Genomic DNA, 25655 nt, shown 5'->3' with positions numbered 1-25655 from the left:
GAAGACGGTCCTTTTCAGTCTATTTCCTTGGTGTCTGGGCTCCTTTGGGCAGAGGGACCGCCGGCTGCTCAGTGAGGAGTAGAGAAGGCAGATTAGTTCCCCCCACCTGCGTCTTCAAAGCTTTTGGTCTGAGTCAAGGGTGGCACGGGCACAATGGAGGAGCCTGGTGGCCTCAGCTTTTATTGCTGCTGTTGTTTTCAGGGGCCAGTGTAAAGGGGTTGATTCTGAAATCCTAAGCCTAGAATTAGGCAGAGCCCTAAACATCCCGCCGGTCCAGTCTCTCCAGTGAAAGAGTCCTTTAATTTGGACTGGAGAGCAGGGCCCAGACTTCCCATTGGGAACTGCAGGTCTTGGGGAACTTGGAACTTAAAGGTCGGGGCGTGGGTAGACGGGAAGGACTGAGAGAAAAGTTCCTTCTACTTCCCTGCTACCTGCCCCTGCCATCCTCTAGGCTCTAGGCTCTCCTGGGTGGGGACGCATTGCTGGGCCCGGACCCTTGTCGTATTTATGTACCAGACATCGGGGGCGTCTTCCGGAACAGCTGGTGCCGGATGTTCCCTTCGGTTGTCTGGCCGTACCTTAGGAACTATTTATTCACCAGAAGCCCCAGGCACTTTAGGAGGTGTCCTTTCAGTCACCTTGAAAAACCCTGGGGGTTTGCAACCCTGGAAAATATTTTCAACTAGCTGCTTGAGCTGGATGTACAAAGGAATAGGCGTTATTTTATTGCTGTAATATTGTATGATACTGTAACTATACATTAATGTTGTCACTTATTGTAAATGTACTATGGTTTTATTAACAATAAACACTTGTTAACAATGACCTTGGCCTCACAGCTCCTTATAGAGGGTTACCCAAAGTTCAGAGCTAGGGAGGAGCCCGTTTAGGACCAGGAAGAGAACCTAGAGCTGACTCCCTGCTTACTTGAGACACCTGTGTCTCAGAGGGAACAAAGCCCCTGCCGGAAGCTATGCATGGCCAGCCGCTTAACCCCTGCCCTGCCCCACCCAGGACCTGAGCCTGGATCCAACCCTCAACTGGGCCTGAGTCTTCCTGATCTGTCCAATGGGGTAGGCGTGTTCCCATTTGTTAAGTACTTACATGGCACTGAGCTGGACTGGAAGGACGGGAGCCCAATGCCAGGAATAAGCTGTCAGATTTTTCACATAACTAGAACAAATAATCCTAACAAACATTTATAATGGAACCACAAAAGACCCAGAATTGCCAAAGCAATCCTGCAAAAAGAGAAAGCAGGAGGCAAAACTTTCCCAGACTTCAGACAATACTACAAAGCCACAATCATCAAAACAGCATAGCACTGGCACTTATCATATAAAGAGACATATTAATCAATGGAACAGAATAGAGAACTCAGAAACAAACCCACTTACCTATGGTCAATCTTCATCAAAGGAGGCAAGAATAATGGAAAAAATAAAAATGGAAAAATGATAGTCTCTTTAGCAAGTGGTAGTGGGAAAGCTGGACAGCTGCATGTAAATCAATAAAGTTAGAACACTCCCTTACAAAATGCCTTAAAGAAATGTAAGACATAACACCATAAAACTCCTAGGCAAAAACATAAGCAAAACATTCTCTGACATAAATCATACCAATGCTTTCTTAGGTCAGTTTCCCAAGGCAATAGAAATAAAAGCAAAAATAAACAGGACCTAATCAAACTTACAGGCTTTTGTAAAGCAAAGGAAACCATTAACAAAAAGACAACCTACAGACTGGGAGAAAAATTTGCAAATGAAACTGACAAGGGCTTAATTTCCAAAATATAGAAAGAGCTTTCACAGCTCAACATCAAAACAAAGCAAACCCAATCAAAAAATGAGTAAGACCTAAAGAGACATTTCTCTAAAGAAGACATACAAATGGCTAATAGGCACATGAAAAGATGCTCATCATCACTAATCAGAGAAATGCAAATCAAAACTACAATGAGGTACCACCTCACCCCAGTTAGAATGACCATCCAAAAGTCTACAAACAAATGCTGGACAGGATGTGAAGAAAAGGGAACTCTCCTATACTGTTGGTAGCAATGTAAGTCAGTGCAATCACGATGGAAAACAGTATGGAGTTGCTCAAAAAATTAAAAATAGAGTTGCCATGTGATCCAGCAATCCCACTCCCAGGCATATATCCAGACAAAACTTTAATTTGAAAAGGTACATTCACCCCCTATGTTCACAACAGCACTACAATAGCCAAGACACAGAAACAACCTAAATGTCCATCAACAGATGAATGGAAGGAGATGTGGTACGTATATGCAATAAAACGTTACTCAGTCATAAAAAAGGATGAAATAAAGCCATTTGCAGCAACATGGATGAACCTACAGATTATCATACTAAGTCAGTCAGAGAGACAAATACCATATGATATCACTTACATGTGGAATCTAAAATATGACACAAATGAACATATTTATGACACAGACTCAGAACAGACCTGTGGCTGCCAAGCGGTGCAGGGAGGGAATGGATTAGGAGTTTGGGATTCCCAGATGCAGAGTATTATATATAGAATGGATAAAAAATTAGATCCTACTGTATACCACAGGGAACTATAGTCAATATCCTATGATAGACCATAATGAAAAATATGAAAAAGAATATATAAAGCTGAATCACTTTGCTGCACAGCAGAAATTAACATTGTGAATCAACTATACTTCAATAAAACTTTTAAAAAGACAGCTGTCTTTTCTGCTGTGCCCTGAGCCCCACCCAGGCCCCACAGCCCTGATGTGCAGGACTCCTGCTAGGGTTGTCAGAATAGTTTGCAAATCTTTCCACGATCTAATTCTGTGTGGCCCAGCACAGGGAGGAGGAGGGCCTGATGAGGGACACCTGCCCTTTGGTGGCTGCTGCCTTCAGGCCCTGCTGAGCCCTTGCTGGCTGTGTCACTTGTTAATGGACCGAGGACGGGAAGCCAGTGACTCAGGTCCAAAGGTTTTCTGGGGTCGGTGGTAGTTTGTCTTAGGTGCAAAGTCCAGGTAGAAATAGAGGTTTTTAAAATGTTTCCCGTCTGAAGCAGGAGGAGAAATTCCTAAGGTCACTGAAAACACTGACTGGAGTGGCTGTGGTTCAGTGACCGACAGGCCAGGACTCTGGAGTTGGGGGACAACCCGAAGACCCCACAGGGTCAGTCAGTCCTGGGAAAGACCCACTGTGGGCTTTGCTGGAGGCCCAGCCTGGGGCCCTGGCTTCTGTGGGGAGAGGGCTTGCGCTGGACCCATGGCGCCCTCTGGTGGCTTCACATGGGAGGCACACCCCTTGGCACCATCCTCCTGGGCAGAGGCTGCTGCGAAGGAGGTTGGGGGTCCGTTGTCCCTCCCAGCACTCGCCATCTCCAGAGGCTCCCCTTCAGAGGTCTGTGCCCACCCTCCATACAAGCTCCCCCACCCCTGCAGGAGGTGCCTCGGTCAAGCAGGCATCCTAAGAGGCAAGGTCTAGTCACCAGCTGTCTCCTTACAGCTCAGCCATATTTTCTCTTTTTAAGGGGCAGAAGATTGAAGGGAAGGTAGCAGAAGAGGGGCAGGGCCCCTTCAAGCCTGCGTGCAGCAGAAACATATTCTAAAGCAAGCACTTAAATAATAACTAGAAAAAAAATCAGACATTCTCCAAGGAGCCGGAGAAACGAGCATGGAAACGGGACTGTCTTGTCACCTTACCTTGCCCCGGCAGCCGGGCTTCCTCCTCTGGCCACTGCTCAGGAGCGTGGGGGCTTCTCTCCTCTGCTGCCCACTTCAGGCTGTTAGCAGCCAAAAGCAGGCTGGGGAGAGGACGGTGAACTTCTCCTTAGCAGGGTCCACCTGCTAGGGAAAACGAGGGGGTGGTTTCCTTCTACTCCAGCTGCCCTGCAGGCAGTCGAGAAGCCAGGCTGACTCAGCTGGAGTCTCCACAGGAAACTCGTCCCGACGGGCCACCAAGGCTAAAGCCGAGTCTGCCCCCAACCCCCGCCCCCGCCCCACTCCTGATACTTTCCTCTCCCTTCTGCTCCTGCTGGTTGCCCCACAGCAGCCAGATGTCGGGATTATCACAGCTTTCTCCTCAGCCGAACCACAGAAAGCCCAAGAAAAAGAACCTCAGCATCTCCCTTTCCCACCAACCCCCTGCCTTCTGCACAATCTACACCACCTTTCGGCTTTCACCAGTTGTTTAGGGAATGGAGGGCAGCGCCCACTTCCATGTCTGGAGTCTGAGTCGCCTATTCAGGCCCAGGGGAGGCCAGTCCCACCCCCTCCGGGCCGGGGGACTGGCGGCTGGTGTGCCGGCCTCAGATAATGAGTCTACATTTATCCAAGGTGACGGTCACTCCTCTCCTCCCCTCCCCCAGCCTCAGCAGCCCCCTTTGTGTCACTCGCGGTCACTCGAGGGTCCTCTGGGACTGCGGGGGACAGATGAGCAGTGGAAGCGCTGAAGCAGGCCAGCACTGGCCCCCTCCTGGCTCGGGCGGAGTGGCGGGGGGATGAGACCATCAAGGAATCTTCTTTGTTCAGGCTTTTTCGGCCCCTGCCCCAGCCTGGTGGCAGCATTCACAGGCGGCCTATCTGAATTCATTTTGCAAGTGAGATTTCCTGAGACAGCGAGCTTTACAGATGTCACTCTGTCTGGAGGCCAGATGGTGAGGTCTGGGGGAGGAGCGCTTTTTCAGGTTTGAAGGAGAACCCAAGATCACAACACCAAGTGCAGAGACCTGTTCAGGAACACACTTGGCAAATATAACGGCCAAGACTGTACACAGTAGGCAGAACGCTCACTTCCTTCTCATGTGCACAGGGAAGGCCATAGCACAGGCTGTGGTTTTAGAACAAAGCCAGTCCTCATTCAGTCCATCGCAGCGCTTGTGGGCCACAGAGCAGCTCCCTGGGGTTACACGTGCTCCAGAACGCAGAGAGGCTTGGTGAACGCCTGCTCCACGCCATGCACTGTTCTCTGCTCCTCACGGCAGCCCTTCCAGGGAAGTGCTGTCATTACCACCTGCAGTTTACACAGATGTGGACCTGGGTGGAAGAAAGAAGTGTGCTCCAGGTCACAGCAAGAGCCAGGCAGAGCCAGCATCAAGGCCAGAAAGAGTCCATGGAACAGAGCAGAGGACAGGCTTTGACACTAGAGGTGCTGAGCAAGGACTCGGCCGATCTGGGTCCTGCACCTGTAAGATGATGTGGCTGGAGAGGTTTTAACACACCATCCAGCTCAGATCATTTGGGGCTGTGACTGAATTTTAGCCACTCTCTTTAAGAAAACCCTCTTTGATGGGCTTCCCTTGTGGCTCAGTGGTAAAGAATCCACCTGCCAACACAGAAGACATGGGTTCAATCTCTGATGCAGGAAGATCCCACATGTTGCAAAGCAACTAAGCCTGTGCATCGCAACTACTGAATCTGTGCTCTTCTAGAGCCTGTGAGACTAGAAGCCTGAGCTAGAATGCCTACAGCCTGAGCTCCGCAACAAGAGAAGCCACTGCAATGAGAAGCCCTTGTACCACAACTAGAGGAAAGCATTCACAGCAAAGACCAAGCACAGCCAAATAAGTAAATTTTTTAAAAAATCCTCTCTGAAAGGCAGGCTTAGGCACTCACCTGAGAAAAATGGATCAAAAAAATTTTTTCATCTCATTAAACTTTCCTGTAGACTTGATGGGGAGAAGGCGTGGTGGTCCCAGGCACAGGCGGTCAGAATCTTCTCCCCTCTCTGAGGCCATCTGTCCTGGGAGTTGCACATTTAATCCTCTTTGCTCCAGAAGCTCCTCTTCCTTCCCTGTCCACACAGTAGACTTCCAGGAAGCAGATAACCTGCCAGGGCTGCGGAAAGGATCTATTTGGACTCACAGAAGACAGTCCTTTTAAAGTCTATGAAAAACCAAGGAAGAACAGTAACCAAGGCTACAGCAGGAATTTTTTAGATTAAAAAAAAAAAAAATACAGAAGCTGAAATCTGACTCAGGGAGCTCAGAAAGATCACCAGCAACTCACACGCAGAGGTGAGGAGAAAGGTAGATTAGACCCAGAGCACGACGGCGCCAACCTCCACTCTGAACTCTCCCTGTGCTTGGTGATGCAAACAGGGAATGATTGTACAGAACCAGCAGAGGGGAAATTCCGTGGCGCTCCAGTGGTTAGGATTCCAAGCGTCCACTGCAGAGGGCCTGGGTTCGATCTCTGGTCAAGGATGCAGGGTCCAGGTTTCAGTAACAATGGTATCAGATTTGGGACTGGAAAATAGATACCAAACATTCCAAAGTACCCATGAAGCCACTGCACTCCTGTCCACGAGAGACGAAGGGAACCAAACGACCTGACAGGAGCTCGGGGTGAAGAGAGGCCCAGTTGGCTGGCTTCCAGGTACTGCACCAAGTCCTTTGGAATGACCACAGCAAGCACGGGTCAGCACTGTCAATTCTCCCATGGGCTCCCGGCTCGGTAAGCCCTGGCCCCCCTAAGCCTCAATGCCAACACCCTCCCAAGTGCAGCCAAGATCCACCAGAAGAAATGAGCCAAGTCAACTCCCAGCTAGGTGCAGTCAACGAGCACACAGGACGCTGGTCTTTCTACGATGTTATTTATTAAAAATAGATTCTCTATCTCCCCTCATCCCTGCTAGCAAAAGGGTCTTTCCCAACATTTTTTTCCCAAATGGATGAAATAACAGGTATCGGGGACTCAGACATCATATCATTCCCCAGGTTGAGAAGTCAAGCTTTTCTGGGTCACCGCTGGGGGAGGAAAGGGTCAGAATATGGCAGTGTGGGTCCCAGCGCTTAAATGTGGCTGACAGGGCCGTACGGCTGGACTAGCGCTCCTGGGACTCCAGGCTTCAGGGAGCCTGGGCAAGTTCATCACGACAGGCCTTGATGCTCCGCTCCCCCGGCCACTCCCAGCGTCTCCAGACAGCCGTGTACTTGATGCTCGAGAAGAGACGAGAGCCAGCATGGCTTCGACACGTGCAGGAAGGGAGAGAGAGAGCTGGGCCCAAAGTGAAATATGAACGTATGGGAAAGGCAGGTCTGGACTTAGGGGAGGAGAGATGGGGCCCGGACGTGTGCTGTTGAGTTCTAAGCAGACCCACTCGGAAGTGACTCTGCCTTAAGCCATGCTCAGCCCATAGACTGAATTCCTGGCCAGCCTCTGGGTTTCCTGGGGGCTCCTGTTGCTTTCAATAGTCCAATCAGCTGCCACTCAGTCCCGTCGGAGACAGTCCAGAAAGTCAGGGTATTTCCTTGCGAGTCAGCCGCCGACGCCCAAGTGTCTCCCCACTATTTCTTCCGCTTCAGTTTCGTATCTTTTTTGTCCTTCGTATCTCTGTTTTTCTTCAACTTTTTCTTCTGTTTGGGTTCTTGTCTGGCCTCCAGTTTCCTTTTCTTGTCACTGGAAATGAAAAAACAAGAGTCGAAAGAAAAACACGCTGGATCTGCAACCTCTTGCAGATAGCTCTGCTTTGTCTGAATCTGTCATCTGAAACTTGATGTAAGAATGTGCAATTACACAGACGTGTTTCTCTGTAAGCCTGCAGGGCACTGTGCTGGGGGCTGAGGACACAATGCACCAAGCCAGTTCCCGCCCTGACCAAGCTCGTAGTCTATAGAGGAAAAAAAACCTACACCTTAACTCCTGAAATCTGTACATTTCCCCTCCTAAGACTTAAAGAAAAATACAAGGCATCACAAGAAAAATTTGTTCCCATCAATTACCACTGAGAATTACCCTGGAAACCAGACATATTATCCCAGTGACCGTGAAGATAGTCCCCAAGACAAAGCATGGAATTCCCAGAAAAACCATACAGTCCTTTTTGACGTGCTGTTATCTTTCCTAAGTGAGAAGAAAACCCAAAGCAATAGGTACACTTCAGCTGGCCACTGGTCCCTCACTGACAGATTAACATGAGAACAGCTCAGAAACGGCCACCTTCCTTCCACCTTACAGGTTACAAATTTCTCCCCAGTCTCATTCTGCCCTGGAAACACACACCTCCTTAGAAGGAGACCGTGAACAATTCTGTCCGGAGACCATTAACATCACTGCTAACAAAACAAAGAAAAGAGGCCTCTAATGCATACATAATGACAATCAGTGTTTTCACCTCCAAAAGTGCAAGCTCTGACGTTAACACTGAACCTCAAACGCATGAATAGCCACACAGGCTGGGTAGTAATGCAGAAGGCTCCTCCAGGCAGTGACAGCCAACCCAAAGGCAGGAGAGGTGGAGCACGCAACCAGGCCGTCACATACCGGGTGCACAGCCGGCATCGTTCCAAAGCCACCACAGTCAAGGTGGCAGCCACCATCAGCCCTGGGCCACGTCTGCTTTTTCGTCCAAACCAGAAATTAGGCCACACTGACAGTAGGCTTTTGTGCCATGACAGAGACCATCATGAAAACGAGGCCAGCACTGATGGAAACGTCCATGCAGCACAGTGATTTATGGAGATGGCAGAAGAGGATATCTGATTTCGGGGGTCTATGGCTCCTAGAGTCACAAGATGTCCTCTATCTAAATGAACTCTTCAGGGGACCCTGTTGATGGCAATGCCAACAACTCACCCTCCCCACGAACCCCCAAGCCAGCCCTGGAAGCCTCATCTCCAGAGGCCCAGGGCAGGAGAGGCCTCTCCGTGTTCCCCAGGGAACCTGCAGTGAAGGTTCCGGCCCACAGAACTACTGTCATCCTCAAACACATGGCTCTACAGAGAAGTAGCTGGGGCAAAGGTTTATCAAAAAGCAGTCCAGGGAGTCCTAGAGCTCCCCAAGATCTCTCCAGGTGGATCCCAAAGTCAAAACTATTTTCAAAACAATCCTAATACATAATTTGCCTTTTCCCACTTTCATTCTCTCCCAACTGTTCTATTTTCCAGAGGCTACAAGCCATATGATAGATAGCACAGCAGATTGAAGGCAGAAGCAGACAAGAGAATCCAGCTGCTTTCTAGTTTCCCAGATATTAAAGAGAGTTGGAAAAACATAAATGTAAAACATTCCCACTCCTCTTACTGAAATTTTTATGAAAAAGCTATTTAAAAAAATTTTAAAAACCCATGAGTCCACGACTATTAATTTTGAATGAGAAAATTTTTTTTAACTTCTCAGTATTTCATTTCTAAAATGGGAAATATTGATAGATACAACCAACATGCACAAAAGCCACTTGGGGTCCACAACCCAAAACATTGAGAACCTGGCTTAGAAGAAGGAGAGTACAGCAGGTAAAACTGGGCTTCGAAGTGGACAGACCTGGTCCTGACTCTGGCTCTTGTCTCTTACTAGTTATATGCTTCTTGGGAAGTCACTTAACACCTGAGAGCCTTGGTTATTACTTCATCTTTAAAGCACTGATATAACCATAAAACTCCCAGAAGAGAACATGGGCAAAACATTGTGACAAACATCATACCAATGTTTTCCTAGGTTAGTCTCCCAAATAGAAATAAAAACAAAAGTAAATAAATGGGATCTAATCACACTTACAAGCTTTTGCACAGCAAAGGAAACCATAAACAAAAAGAAACCTACAGAATGGGAGAAAACATGTGCAAATGATGTGATGAACCAGGGCTTAATTTCCAAAATATACAAGCAGTTCATATAGCTCAATATTAAAAAAAAAAAAAATCAAAAAATGGGCAGAAGACCTAAAGAGACCTTTCTCGAAAGAAGACATACAAATGGCCAACAGGCACATGAAAGTATGCCCAACATTGCTAAGTATTAGAGAAATGCAAATCAAAAGTACAGTAAGGTACCACCTCATGCTAGTCAGAATGGCCATCATTAAAAAGTCTACAATTAACAAATGCCGGAGCGAATATGGAGAAAAGAGAACCCTCCTACACTGTTGGTGGGAATGTAAGTTAGTGCAGTCAATATGGAAAACAGAGGATGAGATGATTGGATAGCATCACGGATTCAATGGACATGAATTTGAGCAAACTCCACGAGATGACGAAAGACAGGGAAGGCTAGAGTGCTGCAGTCCATGGGGTCGCAAAGAGACGGACTGAACAACAATGGAAACCAGCATGGAGGTTCCTCAGCATATTAAAAATTACCATATGATCCAGCAATCCCACTCCTGGGTATATATCCAGACAAACTATAATTCAAAAACATATATGCACCCCTACGTATACAGCAGCACTATTCACAAGAGCCAAGATAGGGAAGCAACCTAAACGCCCAGAGATGAATGGATAAAGAAGCTGTGGTACACATATACAATGAAATAATACTCAGGCGTAAAGAGAATGAAATAATGCCATTTGCAGCAACATGGATGCAACTAGAGATTATCAGACTAAGTGAAATAAATCAGGAGGAGGACAACAAATACCACATGATATCACGGATATTTGGAACCTAAAATGTGACACAAATGAACCTCTCTATGAAACAGAATCACAGAAACAGAGAACAGACTTGTGGGTCGCCAAGGGGGAGGGAGGTAGGAGAGGGATGGAATGGGAGTCTGGGATTAGCAGATGCAAACTGGTATATATAGAACGGATAAACAAGGTCCTACTATATAGCACAGGGAACTACATTCAACATCCTGTGATAAACCACAATGGAAAAGAATACGAAAAAGTATATATATGTATAACTGAGTCACTTTACTGTGGTACAGCAATACTATAAGTCAATTACACTACACTATAAGTCAATCAGGCTTCAATAAAAGAAAAGCGATGGTTAGAACAAAGCCACCTCTGTTGTCCTGAGCATGAAGGGAAAGCTGCATTAAAGCTCCCAGGAAGTGCTCAGTCAGCAGCAACTCCAGGCTGTTCAAGCCCGGCTCCCCGGCATGTCTGGGAATACGAGGGATGCAGAGATCCAAGCCTCCAACTGATCAGTAGGAGATACGATATAAAAGTAACAAACCTCAAAGGAGAAACAGTGACTCCTCAAAGCACCTGCTCCAGCCTCCTTTCCCAGGTGAAAGCCACTAGGGAAGCAGAGAGAAGGCCAGCAGGCCTCCCCTGCCTGGTGGATGCCGGGCCCTCACCTTTTCAGGCTGACGATCGAGGCATTCTGCCCAGCTTTGTTCAAAACTTCATTCCATTCTTCATCGTCCCCACGGATTACATATCTAAAAAAATAAAAGGAAATATCAAAGTCTGCTCAAAGGAAGAGAAGACAGCTTAAAAGAAAGTAAGAGGGTGGTGATGTTCTCATCCCACACGTCCTGCCATGAAAGCCAGGCTGAGATATGCCAGCGTCTGTACATCAGAGAGCAGGGGACGGGAATGGCACCGGAGCAAGCAGGGCCAGCGGGGGTCAAATCGGCACAGAAGGCAACCGCCCAGCTTCTCCCACCTGACTCACCAACCACCCAGGAGAAGCCTCCTGTCACTCCCACCTCCACAGCCCACAAGCCCCTGGACCGCGCCCTGCCCGCCCCACCTCTGGGATCTAGCAGTCCTGGCAAGTCAAGGGTCTGATGCTGCAAAGCCGAGGACAAAGCTCAATACCATGCGCTCGGACCTCCAGGCTGCCTCCATGTGATGTCCAACCACCGTCCCTACTGACCCGGCAATGGGACTACGGGTCAAAAAGGCTCAGAGGCCACCAAATTTTGAAGCATTATTCACAAGCTATGGAGCAGGCAGCACCGTTGTAGCAAAGCTCAAAAAGGACTGTAACTTCCAGGGCACAAAAGGTTGGAGAGCAAGGGAGTTTTGTTGGAACGTTGGCAATAGAATCCATTCTTCAAATTCACATCAAAAGCCAAGTATTAAAAAGTAGTCACTGAAAGTGGGTGCTCATGGATCAGTAGCCCCCTCCCCTGAGGGGCCTGGGACACAATACCATTTGCAAGTCATGACTTACAAAGTGGCAGAGCGGACCTGGGGAAAAGAAATCCTTCAAAATTATGCAAACAGTGAATGGGGAGGTTTTCAGCTGTTACTGCTTCTAAGAACAATCCCATGAAGCACAGCTTCTGGGGCACCCAGGATGTGAATTAGAGGAAACGAGGAGAGTCTCTGTGCTTCCCGCAAGCAGCCGAGGGGCCTTACTGAGAAAGGTCCATGTCTTTCAGCTTCCCCACTTCTTTCCTGTGTTTCTCCTGAAACTCCTTGGCCGCTTCGTCCTGTGGTCAGAGTTAGGCAGGGGACAAATCAGACGGAGGTGAGGGGGAGGAACACCGTCATGACCACCAGCAGACCTCTCCTTCACCACGTTCACCACCTCCCACACCTGCAGAGGACGCTCTTACTAAAGTGTATATGAACGTTAAAACATGCCTTCTGAAAATCTAGAAGGACAAACAAGTATTGTAACAGCAGCTGCCAGACTGCCAGCTGTCACACACACTCAGTGGGAGGCCTCGTCCAGGGCCGGGAGCCCACACAAAGGCAGGGAAACATGGGGAGTGTGCTCCTCACACCCCTAGGACCCCAGCGCCCCTGAGCTGGGCCAGCGCCGAGAGCTCTTCCTCCAAGGGACAGGGAAGATGTTCCATGTTTGTACCAGGTCGTCGCTCAGCGTCTTCATTGTGGGCTCCATAACCACGTCCTTCACTGCCACCATCTGCTCCTCGATGGCCTTCTCCTGCACTTCATTAAACAGCTACAAAAGACCAAGGCCGAGAAGCAGAAGATGAAGGAGCAGCCGAGACCCAACCACTCGTTACTAAATCATTTAGCGCACACTCCGCGTGGTTTAGGAGGCCACTCATGGCAGGAGCAGGAAAACAGACTGGAGACAAGTCACACTCCTACCAGGGGTGCCTCTGGGAAAGAATGGTACAGCTGAAGCCCCCCATTTCTGTGTGTGTGAAAGAGAGGCTCTGAGGCAATCAGAACGAAATGTTAACATTTCTGTATCTTTGGGCAGAAAATGTGCCAAAACCCTGCCCTCAGCTGAGGTTACCTTCACAACCTTGCGGATGATCCGGTTGAAAAGTCCCATCAATTGGCCTGAGGGCAGCTCGATCTCCTTTTCCAGCTGGTCCACGGACTTGTGCTGCAGGCCAATCCCCAAGAGAAGAGCCTAGGGGATAGGAAATCTGTTGGAGTGGCTGCCAGGACAGGCTTTTATCCATTAAAATGGCACCAAGAACCAGAATTACTCTCCCTTGGTCAAAACATCGACTGGCACTACTGGGAAATCTTCCCGCTCATCCACCAGGAAGCACGCCTTCCTCCTAAAATCCCCAGACTAACTTCTTATCCTGGCAAACAGCCGCTTCACAGCTGTGTTACAAGTACAGGGTGCTCTTGGACCTCTGATAAGCAGAGAAAGAATCGAGGCACATGGTGGGGTTGGAGAATGTGGGTTCAGACAGCAGCTCTTCTACTAACTGCTCTACTGGGCGCATGGCTTGACTGCAGAGCCCAAGGGTCCCCTACCTGCAAAAGGGGACCCCTACCCCCTCATCAGAACCATAAAAAAGTAAATGCTATCAGAACCATGAAGAACTAAATGCCCAAAGTTATGTCATAGCAGCTGACCAACTCCCAGCATATAAACTGCTCCACAAAACCAGGACACGAGCAGCGGGTAACCTACCGACTGGGCTGCGGACAGGGCCAGGTCCCCCAGCTGGTTCAGGAAATATAGCCGGGAGATGGCTGGGATCATGTCCATGATGAGGTGATAGTCGACCATGTTCCGTGAATACATCTCCAGCCTCTTCAGGTCGTAGGGGAGGAAGAGTGCTTCCAGCTCCTCCCGGCGTAGGGCTGGACATGCGACAGAGCCAGACGGGTCAGGGCAGCCCGACACCCTTGCTGGAATTCCCACATGGCACGCACAAGGGTCCCCGGGTGGCACTCAGCAGCTGTTCCTCCACCAGCCTTCAGCCAGAGCAGGGGAGGACCACCTGAAAGTGCCTGCCCACCCATACAACACCCCGCCTCGGGCAGCCCTGACCTCCTCATGCAGAGGGGAGGCGGCTCGGGCCGTGTGATGGGGGCGAGTGGTGTGTGACCCTCGTGTTGGCGTGGGACTCTGAGCACCAGTGCCCTGGGGTTAGAGGACCCCAGCATTTTCCCCACTTTGTCACTTCTCTTCAGGACCCAGCTTCACAGGCAGCACACACGCTCACCCCCCAGCTCCAGAAACAGATTTTTCCACCCAAATATAATTGATCCCAAAAGAGACATACATTCACATAACAACCAACAGCAGGAAAAAAAAAAAAACCTCACAGCTGTTAGCACTAATGATCCCTTACACCTTTTTTATATTTTAAGTATTCAAACAGAATCCATGCGCCCAAAGCACTTCTATGTGTTGGCTACAGAAGGCTGGCAGCAGATTCTTCTTACAACTTCATGAATGAGGAAATAGAGCCTCAGAATTGAGCTAGTTGCCCTAGCTCACAGGATTTAGAACAGGTTCCAGAACTGACTAGCTGCAGGCCTAACATGTGTCTCTGAAGCCAAGTCACACGCGCCTCTAGTCCTGTTGTGAGGATGACAGGCACAGCGCATGACGGAGGCCCTGGGATGGGGCAGGGGGATACAGGCCTGCAGCTCGTCCCTCCATGCCTAGTCTAGCCCTCCTCCTGGACCACATGCCTGCCTCCCATTCGTTCCACACGATCAAGCCCTGCCAGCCCTCCGGTCCGCCACCCAGCCAGCTCACCCGGCTGCAGGGGTTTCCCGATGTTTCTGTTCTGAAGGATGTTCAGAGCCAGGGGAGGAGAGAAGGTGCTGAACTGGTAAGACAGCAGGGCTAGGAACCGCCTTCGGAAATCTGCGGGTCCAACCAGACGGAGTCAGAGATCCACAGGGCCCGGGGCCCATCACCTGGCTGTCCCCCCACGTCCACTCCCCACTCACCTTTCCAAAAGGCAGAGAGCCAGGCGCCCTGGTCGGCCTCCTCCTCGTCCGTCAGTGTTTTCAGCATGATGCACGAGTGCTCTCCAGTCAGGTCATTCTGGGGAACACAGATCCCTGATTGGCACCAAGGCCCCCTTTTATGAAGTCCCTGTCAACGCTCATGGGTAAGCACGCTCTACGGACCCTTGCTTCCTCCTCAGAGGGAGGGGCGGCTTCACCCTCATTCTCGCAGGGTCCACTGGCTACACGACAGCTTCCAGAGGCTACTCTGTCCTGGTGGCCCCCGCGATGGAGCAAAGCTGCTTGAACCTTCAGAGCACGCCTTCTGCTGTGAGCCCCTGGCTCACACCAGCTCAGACTATGAGCCGAGAGGCATTACAGCTTAAACACCACATGACCCAGTCAACATGTTTTGGGTGCTCACAGCAAAGACTCCATGGCCAGAAAACAGCATGGCGAGGGTTCTCATGCTGGCAACAGGTTTACAAGGGCAGGCTCCTTTAGGTTCTAAAATAGTGACCACAGATTTTAAAGTTTTTTACTACACAACCACCACACAGCCCAACACCATAAAAATATCTAAAAGATTTCAACTGAAGGGCATTCAAGTAACAAAATGCCACCACCAAGTCACAAGCAAGCAGTGCACGGTACCAGAACACAGGGACACACCGAGGTCTGTGCTGAACTCACTGGCTCCAGTGTGCTCCCTGCAGTCGATGGCCAAGACCACACCCTAGACTCGACCAGCCTCGCTGATGAGGACCCAGCCCCTCCAGCCACGTGGAAGCAGCCACACACCCAGTGGTCCTCACCAGTCCAGCTTTGGGCTCTCAAATGGGCATCTCCCTTGGACACTGACCTTGAGCTCTCCAAAACCACACCTCCGACACTCCCTCTGAGCTGCTGCCCTCCCCTCTCAGGCGAAACAGAGCGATCAGGAGAACGTCACCCTCCCGCCACGACCTCCACCAGCCACCCGACACCCTCTGTGCCCACACTCTTCGCTGCCCTCCAGTTGTGGGCAATGCGCTGGCCACCTCTCCTGCTCTCCAGCCTCTTCCGGGCCTGCAGTTCTGTCATCAGCCCCCCTCACCTGTGTCTGCATGAGCTCTGCAGGACCACAGCCTGCAGCCGACGAGCATGTTCTGGAATCTCCCGGCTGACGATCCCACCCCAACTCCAATCTCCCTCCAGCAACCTATTCCTCTGGCCCCTCTGCCTCGTGTAGGAACCACCTATTCAGTCTATGTTCTCACCTCCCTCTCTCTCCTGTCAGGGTGACCCCTCCACAGAAGCCACCTTCGCTCAGATCACCAGTGCCAGAGTCCAACAGTCAACTGTCCTCAACTTATTCCTTCTCTTGAGGGCAAGGACTCCCCTTCTTTAAACCACAGCCCCTTTCTACAGATCACAGCTATTCCTCCTCAGGCCCCACCCTTGCTGTATTTTCTGACTCATTCTTCTAACGCTGGAACGTCCAAGGACTCACCTTCTTTATTCTCAGCCCCTACTTTCAACAGCTTTAAAAACTTATTTGCTGAACAAAAGTATTTACTGAACACATATTATACACAGCAGATGCTATTAAGTGCTGGGGTTACATCTGTGAAGAAAACAGACACTGACCCCTCCAAAATCCTTTACCCGGGAGTATATTCTATTAACAGGACACTGATGATTCTCAAATCTCTGTCTCCAGGCCCAGCCTCTCCTTTGAACTCCAGATTCCTGTGGTCAACTGCCTATTCCCTACTTCCACTTGGAGATATTAGACCCCAAAACGGTTCCCACTTCCACCTCCAAATCTGGTCCTCCCCACTAAGTCTTATCTCGGCGAACAGCACCTCCAACACCCAGTCTCTCTCAAGCCAAAAATCAAAAAACTACCCTGAAGCCTTCTGTCCACTCACTTTCCACATCTCCACCCTTCAACTCTACTCAGTTCGCCTTCCAAACACCCCTGACATCTGGCCCCTTCTCTCCCCTTACTACGTCCCCCTGAGCCACGTCACCCCTTTCATCCGTTCATCTCCCTGCCTCTACTGTGGTCCACTGGCCACATGGCAGCCCCAGAACCTTCCCTCTAATCCCTCCCTCCACCTGAACAGGGAGCTGCCCTACCAGGAACCACCACCCTTTCAAGGGTCCTCCAGCCACACCGGCCTTTTGTCTCCTTCAAATCACCAATCTCCTTTCCATCTCAGGTCCTCACATTTGCTGTGCCCTCTGCTTAGAAACGCTCTTTTCTGCAGGCAGGACTGTCACACGGCTGGTCCACTCTGACTGTTCAGGCTGCAGCTTGAAAGGTCACCCCCAGAAGCCTGACCACTCTTCACACCATCACTACCTGAGAGCATTTGTCGTTTGCTCACTTTTTGCTGCCTATTTCCACTCATTAGAAAACAAGCTTTCATGGCTTATCTTGCTCACTGCTTGATTCACTGCAGGTGCTGAATATTTTTTCTAATGACCTCACTAGCTCTCTCACCTTCCACTTTATTCTCTACAGCTCTGCTGACCACACAATCGCATTCCTCCTTCAGATACCAACTTAATGTAAGCATTGCTAAAACCACTTTCCTTCCTATTTTTTAAAAAGTACAAATTCGAGAAGGCCCCCAGTGACAGGATTCCAGAACCAGGGGAACAAGGCCACATGCACCTCCGCCATCTCAGTCAAGCACAAAGCCGCCAGACTGTGTGTGTTGGGGGGAGATGAGTGTGACCACGTGGCCTCTCAGTGAGGTCGGCTGCCCCGGGGGCCGTCAGAGCAAACCTCCTGGCAGCACAGGGACGCCTGCTCAGGGTGGAGCCGGAGGAACCAGGGCTCTGCAAGGACACACCCATCACCAGCCCCTTCTCTGCCACACGCCTCACTCACCGGGGTCTGTCGCAGATAAACAGGAACAAACCCAGCTCGTTTCCAGAACCTGCAAAGACACAGAGCAGGTCACCCTGTGCGCCTTCCGGGAGCGGCTGACATACAAGGCTGGGAAGGGCCACGGGGAGTCTCAGATGGCTGTCGCTCCAAGACAGACAGACACAGCCCACAGAACGCTGAATTCTCAGGACACCAGGGCCCAGGGGACCCTTACTTGAGGAGCCTGGGGGTCAAGCCGTAGGACACCCCCAGGTAGTCCAGGTGTTCAGCAGGTCTCTCGTTCAGTTTGAGAAGTAAGGGAGGCAGGTCCTTCCGGGGAGTGACGACTTCTTCCAACAAGCTGACGGCCTGGAGGATGCCAGGGGAGGGCATGTCCACCCAGCAGAGGAAGAGGAAGGTTAGCGACATTTCCAAGCACCCCAGCCACCCCAGGCTCTGGACGAACACACCAAAAACTGGGGTAGGCTTCTAGGTTTGTTCCCATGGTTTTTAAAATGAAAACACACTAAGCCCCGTGATCATTCCCAAGAATCCCAAACCCCTAGACAAGCCTGGAATCACACTTCTCAGAACCCAGAATTCAGGAAATAGCCACATATTTAGAAACGTTGAACACATTTACAAAGAGACAGAGGCAGGGTTCTGAAGCCGGGGGCTGAAGATCTAGGTTTGCCACCAGATGGCTCTAGTGTCTTGGGAAGTGATAAACCTCTGAGCCTGACCTTAGATATAAGCCCTCCTCACCTCCTGAACAGGCACGTTGTGAAAAATCAAATGAACCCGTGTGAAAAGTCACCCCAGTTCCTAGTGTTATATCCAGGAAAACAGAGCCTCCCTGGGTCCGGGCTCAGTACTGAGGGGACGAGGCTGCAGAGCCAGGGCTTTAAAAGCTCCAAGGTGCATCAGCATCACCTGGGAGCTTGTTAAGACCCAGATTACTGGGTCCTACCCCAGTCCCTACTGAGGGACTGATAGTCTTAACATGTCTCCAGGTGAGGCTGATGACGCTGATCCGAGGGCCTCGGTTTAAGTGTTAGCTGGAGAGAGAGAAGCATCTCCAAAACCAGAGAGGAGCTCAGCTGCTGCGGGCCAGAGTAGCCCAGACCACAAGACCACTCTTGAGGACGATCCCGAAGACCCAGAGAGAAACCTGGTCTCTGCCAGGAACTGGGAGCCCGGCCAGAAGACGCTTACCTCACTGCTGACGGTGTGAATCTCCCGTGACGTCTCCAGGACCTTCTCCTCAAGACAAGGGAACCTGCCCTCATAGTACATCTGCAGCAGCTGCAGGGCTCGGCTGCCGTAGCCCATCTGTGAGCACACACGAGGGAAACGGGCGAGGGGAGCAGAGATGTCCTCAGCGTCTAAGCACTTCTGCACCCCTGTACCGCTTCTAGAAAGCCTCACTCCAGGTCACACTGCCTTGGCAAAGAGAACCAATGAAACCCCCCAACAAGGTCAAAGCAGAGACCCTCAAGACCTCGTGTAGCAAGACCCTTGCTCTTGCACCATCTAGTCCACCCATCTGCCACCTGAGTGGGAGGCCAGCCAGACACGCTTTCTGGTCCACAGCTCAGCCAACTCCAAACTGGTGACTCTCCAGCTAACTCCTCAGTGGAGACTTCCAAGACAGGCACTCATGACAGTTAAGCAGATCTGGTTCACCAGCCCCCTGTCCTCACAAAGGGAAGAGCGACCGCATACAAGCATCCTGCCTGCCCACCCAGCCCCTGGGCAAAGCGCCCACAGCACTTGAGTCTGCTACTCCTTGACCAGCTTCCTATTTAAACAACCAAGTACACCTAGCCTAATGAGCGGCCAGCAACACGCCTGCAACTAATAACAGCATGCCAGGTTTGAAGGCATGAGGACACGTTACCCCTTGATAATCCGGGTGAACAGCAATGCGAACCACCCTTCCACCTGAGAGACCGCCGAAGTCTGGGTCTTGGAACTGTGAGGGAGGCACAAGCCAGTAACTTAGCAACAAAAGATAGCCTCCAACATTGCCAGCTTACCCCCCAAAACACACCAGGGAAAGCATTTCACCTGTTCTGACACTGTCCATGGAATCAGGTCACCTGAAGCCTTCTTGCCCCGAGACAGGCTATTTAAGATGGACTGGCGAGAAATCTCCCCCTCGAGGCACACCTGTGGGGAAAGCAGGATGGTGCAGAGAGAGAGGCAGGCTCCAGGTCGAGCGCCCACCCACAGAACCTCACCAGCGCTCTGCCCTTGCTGACCAGGCCAGCTGTTTCCACTCCTGCTCACACTTAACTCTGTAACCAACTCATCTGTTTCCAAGGGAAGTTTCATTACCACGTCCCGTGGGCATCCTGACACCGTCACCTAAGGAGGCAGAATACTGACACCCTCCTGGCCCAGAAAGCAAGACCACACTAGACGAGGGTCTCCACACACAGTGTACACATGAGCTCATCGATTAAGACTCGGGAGGGTCACATGGCTCTGCCCAGAACTGTGCAAATTCACAATGACTCATGGGTAAACACAGTTAAACATGGTATGTGCCTGTAATGAAATACGATTGTTACCCTTAAAAATTATGCACTTTATGAATATTTGACGTGTTGGAAAAAAAGATCACCAAATACTATGATCCCATGTTTGTGAATAAGAAAAACGATAAAGAAATGCATAAATACATGCCAGTCACTAAAAACATGTTGCCAATCTGTCTTTTAATTTTACAAGTACCACAGATTGCTTTTGAAATAAAGAGGAAAACAAAGTTCTGTTTCAGGAGCTGTAAGTCAAAATACGCGAAGCCAGTTCTGCCTTTCAGCCACCCGTGAACAGTGAGGCTTTGGGTGTGTGTCAGGGTGGTGGTTTCCTTTGCACCCTAACTGCCTGCCTGGATACACCCAGTCACTTGGCTCCAGCCCAGGAATCAACAGCTTCTGCTTCCGCACTCCCATTACTGAGCCACTAATCCTTGACTGCCTAAGCGGTTCCCAAACCGATGTCACAAGGACACCTCAGCTTCTGTACCTGGATGACGGCAAGCACTTCTGGAAGGGCATTCTGGGTGGGGGGCACAGGAGGCAGGAGGCAGAAGAGATGGTGAGCAGGGGCATCAGAAAGCATCTGGAGGTCGTTGGGAGAGTTCTGTGGAGCACAAACACGGTCAGTGAGAACCACTCCTCATCCCGTCCTTACTCGAGCGGCTACTCCAGAAGCATGACTGGAGAACTGCCTTCCCTGAAGCCAAGTGAAGTGCTGAAACCCAGGAAAGCGCGTGCCAGCAACTTGGCTGGCCAGCCTGACACTCTCCATCAGGGCTTCAGTGGGACGAGCCTCCTGTGTTCGCTGTCACCTCACCATGAGCGCTGAGGCTGCAGAGCAGGGCGGAGAACCGCTTAGTTAGCACCAGGTACCTCGCAGCTGGGGAGTGAAATTCCTCCTGATAAGAGGCTGCTATTTTAGGAAAACGTCTCAGGGCTTCTAACACCGATCCTTCAGCCTTCTATTAAAGGGTATTCATAAAAATGCCACCTAAACACAAAGTGTCCTTTCTAATGTTATCTTTTTAGTTTTTAAGACTTCCAAATATTCTAAATTCTCATTCATTGATCCCTAAACATAGCCGGGGGTGTAAGGCTGGTCTCAGGTCACAGAGCACCCCCCCAGATTACAACTGCTATGTCACCTCAGCCCATCCATTCAGCCGACTGGCAAGAAATATAAGTACCCCTTTCAAAATGGGTGAAACTTACCACCCTCTCCAGCTACCACACATGGAGCTACATGCAGAAATCTCATGCTCCATATACAAAGCTGGAGCCCAAGACAAGCCTGAACAACAACGGGAAATGCAACCCTGAAGTAGGACCCCTGGCCCCTGCCAACATCAGGATGTTCTAGTCCCAGTGGAATGGTCACCGGAGCCACTGGGTAACACAAGATGCAAAAAGTCAAGTAAAAAGGCACTGCCAAGTGCTGGAACTCACTGCTGAAGTCCACTTGAGGGCTTGTTTCAGTTACCTTGTAATGAGAAGCCACGTAGAGAGCCATAAGCCGTTGGAGGAAAACCTCAGAGGCCTTGTGGTAGCAAAAGAGGGTATCTCTATTAACATAGTAGCTGGATTAGAGGTTAAGCAACCAAAACAAATCAAAGAGAGCCCCGAACAGGACACGCTACTTCCAAGGACAACCTGGATATGTGGGTTCCCTCAGCCTGGGAAGAGGAGGCCCTGGTTCTAAGCAGAAACATATTAGGGAAGGAAGAGAAGGAAAATCGAGAACATTCCACCTTCTCCTCTTCCCAGAGCAGCAGCCTATGAAGCAAAGGGCCAGAACCTTTGGTTTAACTCTCCCATCACCCCTTCTCCCTTTCACAGGACGAATGGAACCCAGGAGGATACAGCTCACAGGCTTCAGGCAAGGGGCAGCCGGAGACAATCCGAGTGATGTTGAGGCAATCCAGGCACAGCAGGTCGTTCAGCCACTTCTCCACGGCGTCCCCAGGGGCGTATCGGATCGACTCCTGCAGGGAAACCTCATGCAGGGTTCGCACTGTTCAAAACACACACAAGACTAAATACGTTTTTGTCCAGGAGATCAAGGCAAATGTTCTACTTTATCTCTGTCACGTGATACCCACATAAATATAGCTCAAGAATTTAAACTGAGTGGTTTTAAATTGTTCCGGTGGATGTTCAACTTGCTTGGACACCAATCCCCAAAGGTCTCACTACGTCAATGCAACCAATGCCCCTAGATGGTGACAAACAAGAATCCAGTCACCAGAAGGCCCAGGTCAGCCCCCCGTCTGGTCACTGGTTTGCTGTTCCTCAGAGAAAAGAAACTTCATCTCTTGGGGACTCAGCCTCTCTGCCTGATGGTCAGAAGGTCTGCTATCACCCATAATGTCATGAGGGGAAGGATCCAGTAAGAGTGTGAAGTGACTTTCTGTGCACTGCAGGCCCATCCAGAGCTCCGGGGGTACCTGATGCCAGCCTGGCTGTCGCCGTGGTCTTGTTCTCAGCAGTGGTGCTGACCTGGCTCTGGGCACTCTGTTGACGGAGCTGCTGAATTAGCTTGAGGGACAGGGACCGGCCAGTGCCCTCGTAGCTAGGAGAAAAAGCAAAGGCAGTTAGGCTCGAGGTGCCAAATCACCTCTCCAGGAGGAGACAGACAGCTACCTTCCTCGTCCTGATGAAACGCCAGACTCCTGCTTGCTGAGGACAGCCCTTCACCTCTGAACTTACAGCAGGGCATGTGCACGCCCAAAGGAAGGAGGGCTGCATGCTCAGCTCTGAGCTATCCAGGCCTGGCTCAAGTCCTGGCATGTCCATTTAGTACCTCTGGGCCAGGAACTCAACCTCTTTTAGCCTCCTCCACAAAAGGGGATTAGTGTACACAGCTCACAGGGCTGTACTACGAACTAAAAAACAAAGACCAAAAAGAGGACACAAACAAAGCCTTTAGCATAATGGACTGGAACAAAGATGAATGGTCGATTAATGAGAGCTGCTATAAGAAGTTGCATGCTTGAAAAATGAACAGAGAGCATTTCCAGTTTGGAAAAATCAAGATTAAACAAATCCACCATCTAAGTAATTTTTTTCATGACTACTTTCCCTTGAAAGAGGACATAAACTAGAAAAATTATCTAATTTTCAATTAGAAAAATGAGCAGAGGATCTGAATAGATACTTCTCCAAAGAAGATACACCATGGCCAAAAAGCACATGATAAGATGCCCCACATCAGTTAACTAATAGGGACATGCAAATGAAGATCACATGAGACAGCATTTCACGCTCACTAGGACAGGACGGCTATAGTCAAAAAGGAAGTACAAATGCTAGCAAGGATAAGGAACCCTTACACACTACTGGTGAGAATGTAAAATGGTATTGTTGCTTTGGAAAACAATCTGGCAGTTCTTCAGTTAGAAAGTTACTATTTGACCCACTAGTTTCACTTCTAGATATACCCCCAAGAGAACAGAAAATGTGTCCACACAAAAACCTGCACATGAATGTTCACAGCAGCACTGTACTAGCCAAAAGAGAAACAACTCAAACGACCATCAATAGACAAATGGAAAATTATTTGGCCAAAAAAAGGAATGAAGTACTGATATAAGCTACATGGAAGAACTTTGCAAACATTATGGTTAGTGAAAGAAGCCAATCACAAAACACCACATATTCAAAGATTCCACTTAAATCAAGAGTTCAGACTAGGCAAATCCATAGATACAGAAAGTTGACTAGTGATTCCCTAGAACTGAGGAAAAGGAAGGAATTGGAGGATGATAATTAAAGGGTATGGGGTTTCTTTCCGGGAAAATGCAAATGTTTTAAACTGTCATGATGGCTGCACAACTCTATGAATATACTAAACATCACTGAATTACACACTTTAAATGAGTAAATTGTATAGTGTGTGAATAATATCTCAATAAAGTTGTTACCAGAAAAGTAAAATCCATCTTATTTAACTATTTTCAGTGTAAGTAAAGCAGTTAAATAATAAATTTAAAATATAGAATTATTTCTTCAAAATGTGACTTCCATATAGAAATCAACAATGAAGGCAAGTATTCATTGACCTGGGAAGATGTCATAGTATTTTTTTTTTCCCCCTAGCCACACTGTGTAGTTTGTGGGATCTTGGCTCCTTGACCAGCCAGGGATCAAACCCAGGCCACCAGCAGAGGAAGTTTAGATTCCTAACCACTGAACCACCAAGGAATTCCCAGTATATTTTTACATGAAAAACCAAATGCAAAACCATTATGGAAACTATGTTTATATTCTTATTCAAAATGAAAAAGTAAAATAAATGTACACCAAAATTCTAACAAGCTGTCTCTAGAGGGTCAGATCACCAGATTTCTTTTTGCTTACCTTCCCTTTCTCACTTTTCCATAGCAAACAACTAAATATTTCAAAATTTAAAAAAAAGCTCAAGTCTGCTTTCTTATGGTAATTACACAGTTACTTTACTACTACATTTTCACATAATTCTAGGGGATAAGACATTGGTGAGTGTTGTGCTAAGTCGCTTCAGTCATGTCCGACTCTTTGTGCCCCTATGGACTGCAGCCCACCAGGCTCCTCTGTCCATGAGATTCTCCAGGCAAGAATACTAGAGTGGGTTGCCTTGCCCTCCTCCAGGGAATCTTCCCAACCCAGGGATCAAACCTAAGTCTCTTATGTCTCCTGCACTGGCAGGCAGGTTCTTTACCATGAGCGCCACCTGGGAAGCCCAAGACATTGGTATTGCCATTCATTTGCTATCTAGAACCTGGTCAGACCTAGACAGGAGACATTCATCAATTGGGTAATGAAATTCTTCTGTCCGGTGTTGCCTGTTCTGGTGGTCTATTGCTCACACCAGCAGGAGCTGTAGTTTACTATGAAAGGGTGACGGAGAACGCCAATGAGAGATCAAAGTGGGCCCAAAGACTCAAACTTTAGGAATCAGCCCTATCCACACAGGCCCAGGTCACATTCATTAAATCCTACCTGACTGGCAACAACCTGTAAAGGAAGCAATGGCTCCTGCCCGAGGTGCTTACCCATTGATGGTGGATGCCATGAAAACAAGATAGGGGCCCAGAAGACTCTTCACCAGGGGAAGGGGGATGGCAGCAGCTTCATCAATCACAACGAGCTCAGCCTGGCCCAGTTTCACAGCATCTGCAGGATGTATGTACTGCGGGAAGAAAAAAGGTACATTGTTAGCCTGGCCGCCTGACACCATGGCTGCAGTCACTGGTGAGTCTCTCTCCCCTCTCCCCAGTCCTCTGTCTTCTTTCTCGCATTCCTCCTTCCCTGGTAGGACAAAGCAGGGACAGCTCAGAATCAGATGCCTGGGTCCTAACAGTTCAACCACTGACTGTGTGGCCCTTCGTCTCAGAGCCTCAGATTCCTCTCTAGAAAATGGAGGAAATACTGATGGCTGCTTAAGAAAAAAATTAGGCAAA

At 49.4% G+C, this 25655-nt stretch overlaps 1 protein-coding gene and 1 long non-coding RNA gene across 4 annotated transcripts in view; both read right to left on the bottom strand.

Annotated features, from left to right (window-relative positions):
* Positions 1-513: 513 nt before the first annotated feature.
* Positions 514-4231, bottom strand: LOC145526307 (uncharacterized). The gene is made up of 2 exons (XR_014068838.1): positions 4164-4231; positions 514-3838 (listed from the first exon to the last, which is right to left on the bottom strand). It is a non-coding gene; the product is annotated as an uncharacterized LOC145526307 (long non-coding RNA).
* Positions 4232-6573: 2342 nt separating this feature from the next.
* Positions 6574-25655, bottom strand: part of NAT10 (N-acetyltransferase 10) — a 40203-nt gene continuing 21121 nt past the window's right edge. For 2 of the 3 annotated variants that reach the window (XM_081541658.1, XM_081541657.1), the window contains exons 12-29: positions 25248-25384; positions 22662-22786; positions 22078-22228; positions 21698-21794; positions 20705-20821; positions 19742-19843; positions 19572-19646; positions 18887-19003; positions 17907-18040; positions 17693-17741; positions 14809-14905; positions 14612-14722; positions 13532-13704; positions 12893-13012; positions 12491-12589; positions 12037-12110; positions 11025-11108; positions 6574-7393 (exon numbers count right to left, since the gene is read on the bottom strand). In XM_081541658.1, coding sequence (XP_081397784.1) covers positions 7282-7393; positions 11025-11108; positions 12037-12110; positions 12491-12589; positions 12893-13012; positions 13532-13704; positions 14612-14722; positions 14809-14905; positions 17693-17741; positions 17907-18040; positions 18887-19003; positions 19572-19646; positions 19742-19843; positions 20705-20821; positions 21698-21794; positions 22078-22228; positions 22662-22786; positions 25248-25384 — 1974 coding nt within the window. In that variant the 3' untranslated portion in view covers positions 6574-7281. The remainder of the gene's footprint in view (positions 7394-11024; positions 11109-12036; positions 12111-12490; positions 12590-12892; positions 13013-13531; positions 13705-14611; positions 14723-14808; positions 14906-17692; positions 17742-17906; positions 18041-18886; positions 19004-19571; positions 19647-19741; positions 19844-20704; positions 20822-21697; positions 21795-22077; positions 22229-22661; positions 22787-25247; positions 25385-25655) is intronic. The other variant, XM_081541660.1, reaches the window with a different exon arrangement.

This window comes from Giraffa tippelskirchi, chromosome 11 (assembly GCF_054371585.1).
Source record: "Giraffa tippelskirchi isolate mGirTip1 chromosome 11, T2T-mGirTip1v1.2.pri, whole genome shotgun sequence".
Lineage (NCBI taxonomy): Eukaryota > Metazoa > Chordata > Mammalia > Artiodactyla > Giraffidae > Giraffa > Giraffa tippelskirchi.
Note: the sequence above shows the minus strand (reverse complement) of the source record. Positions and strands in the feature narration are given on the sequence as shown.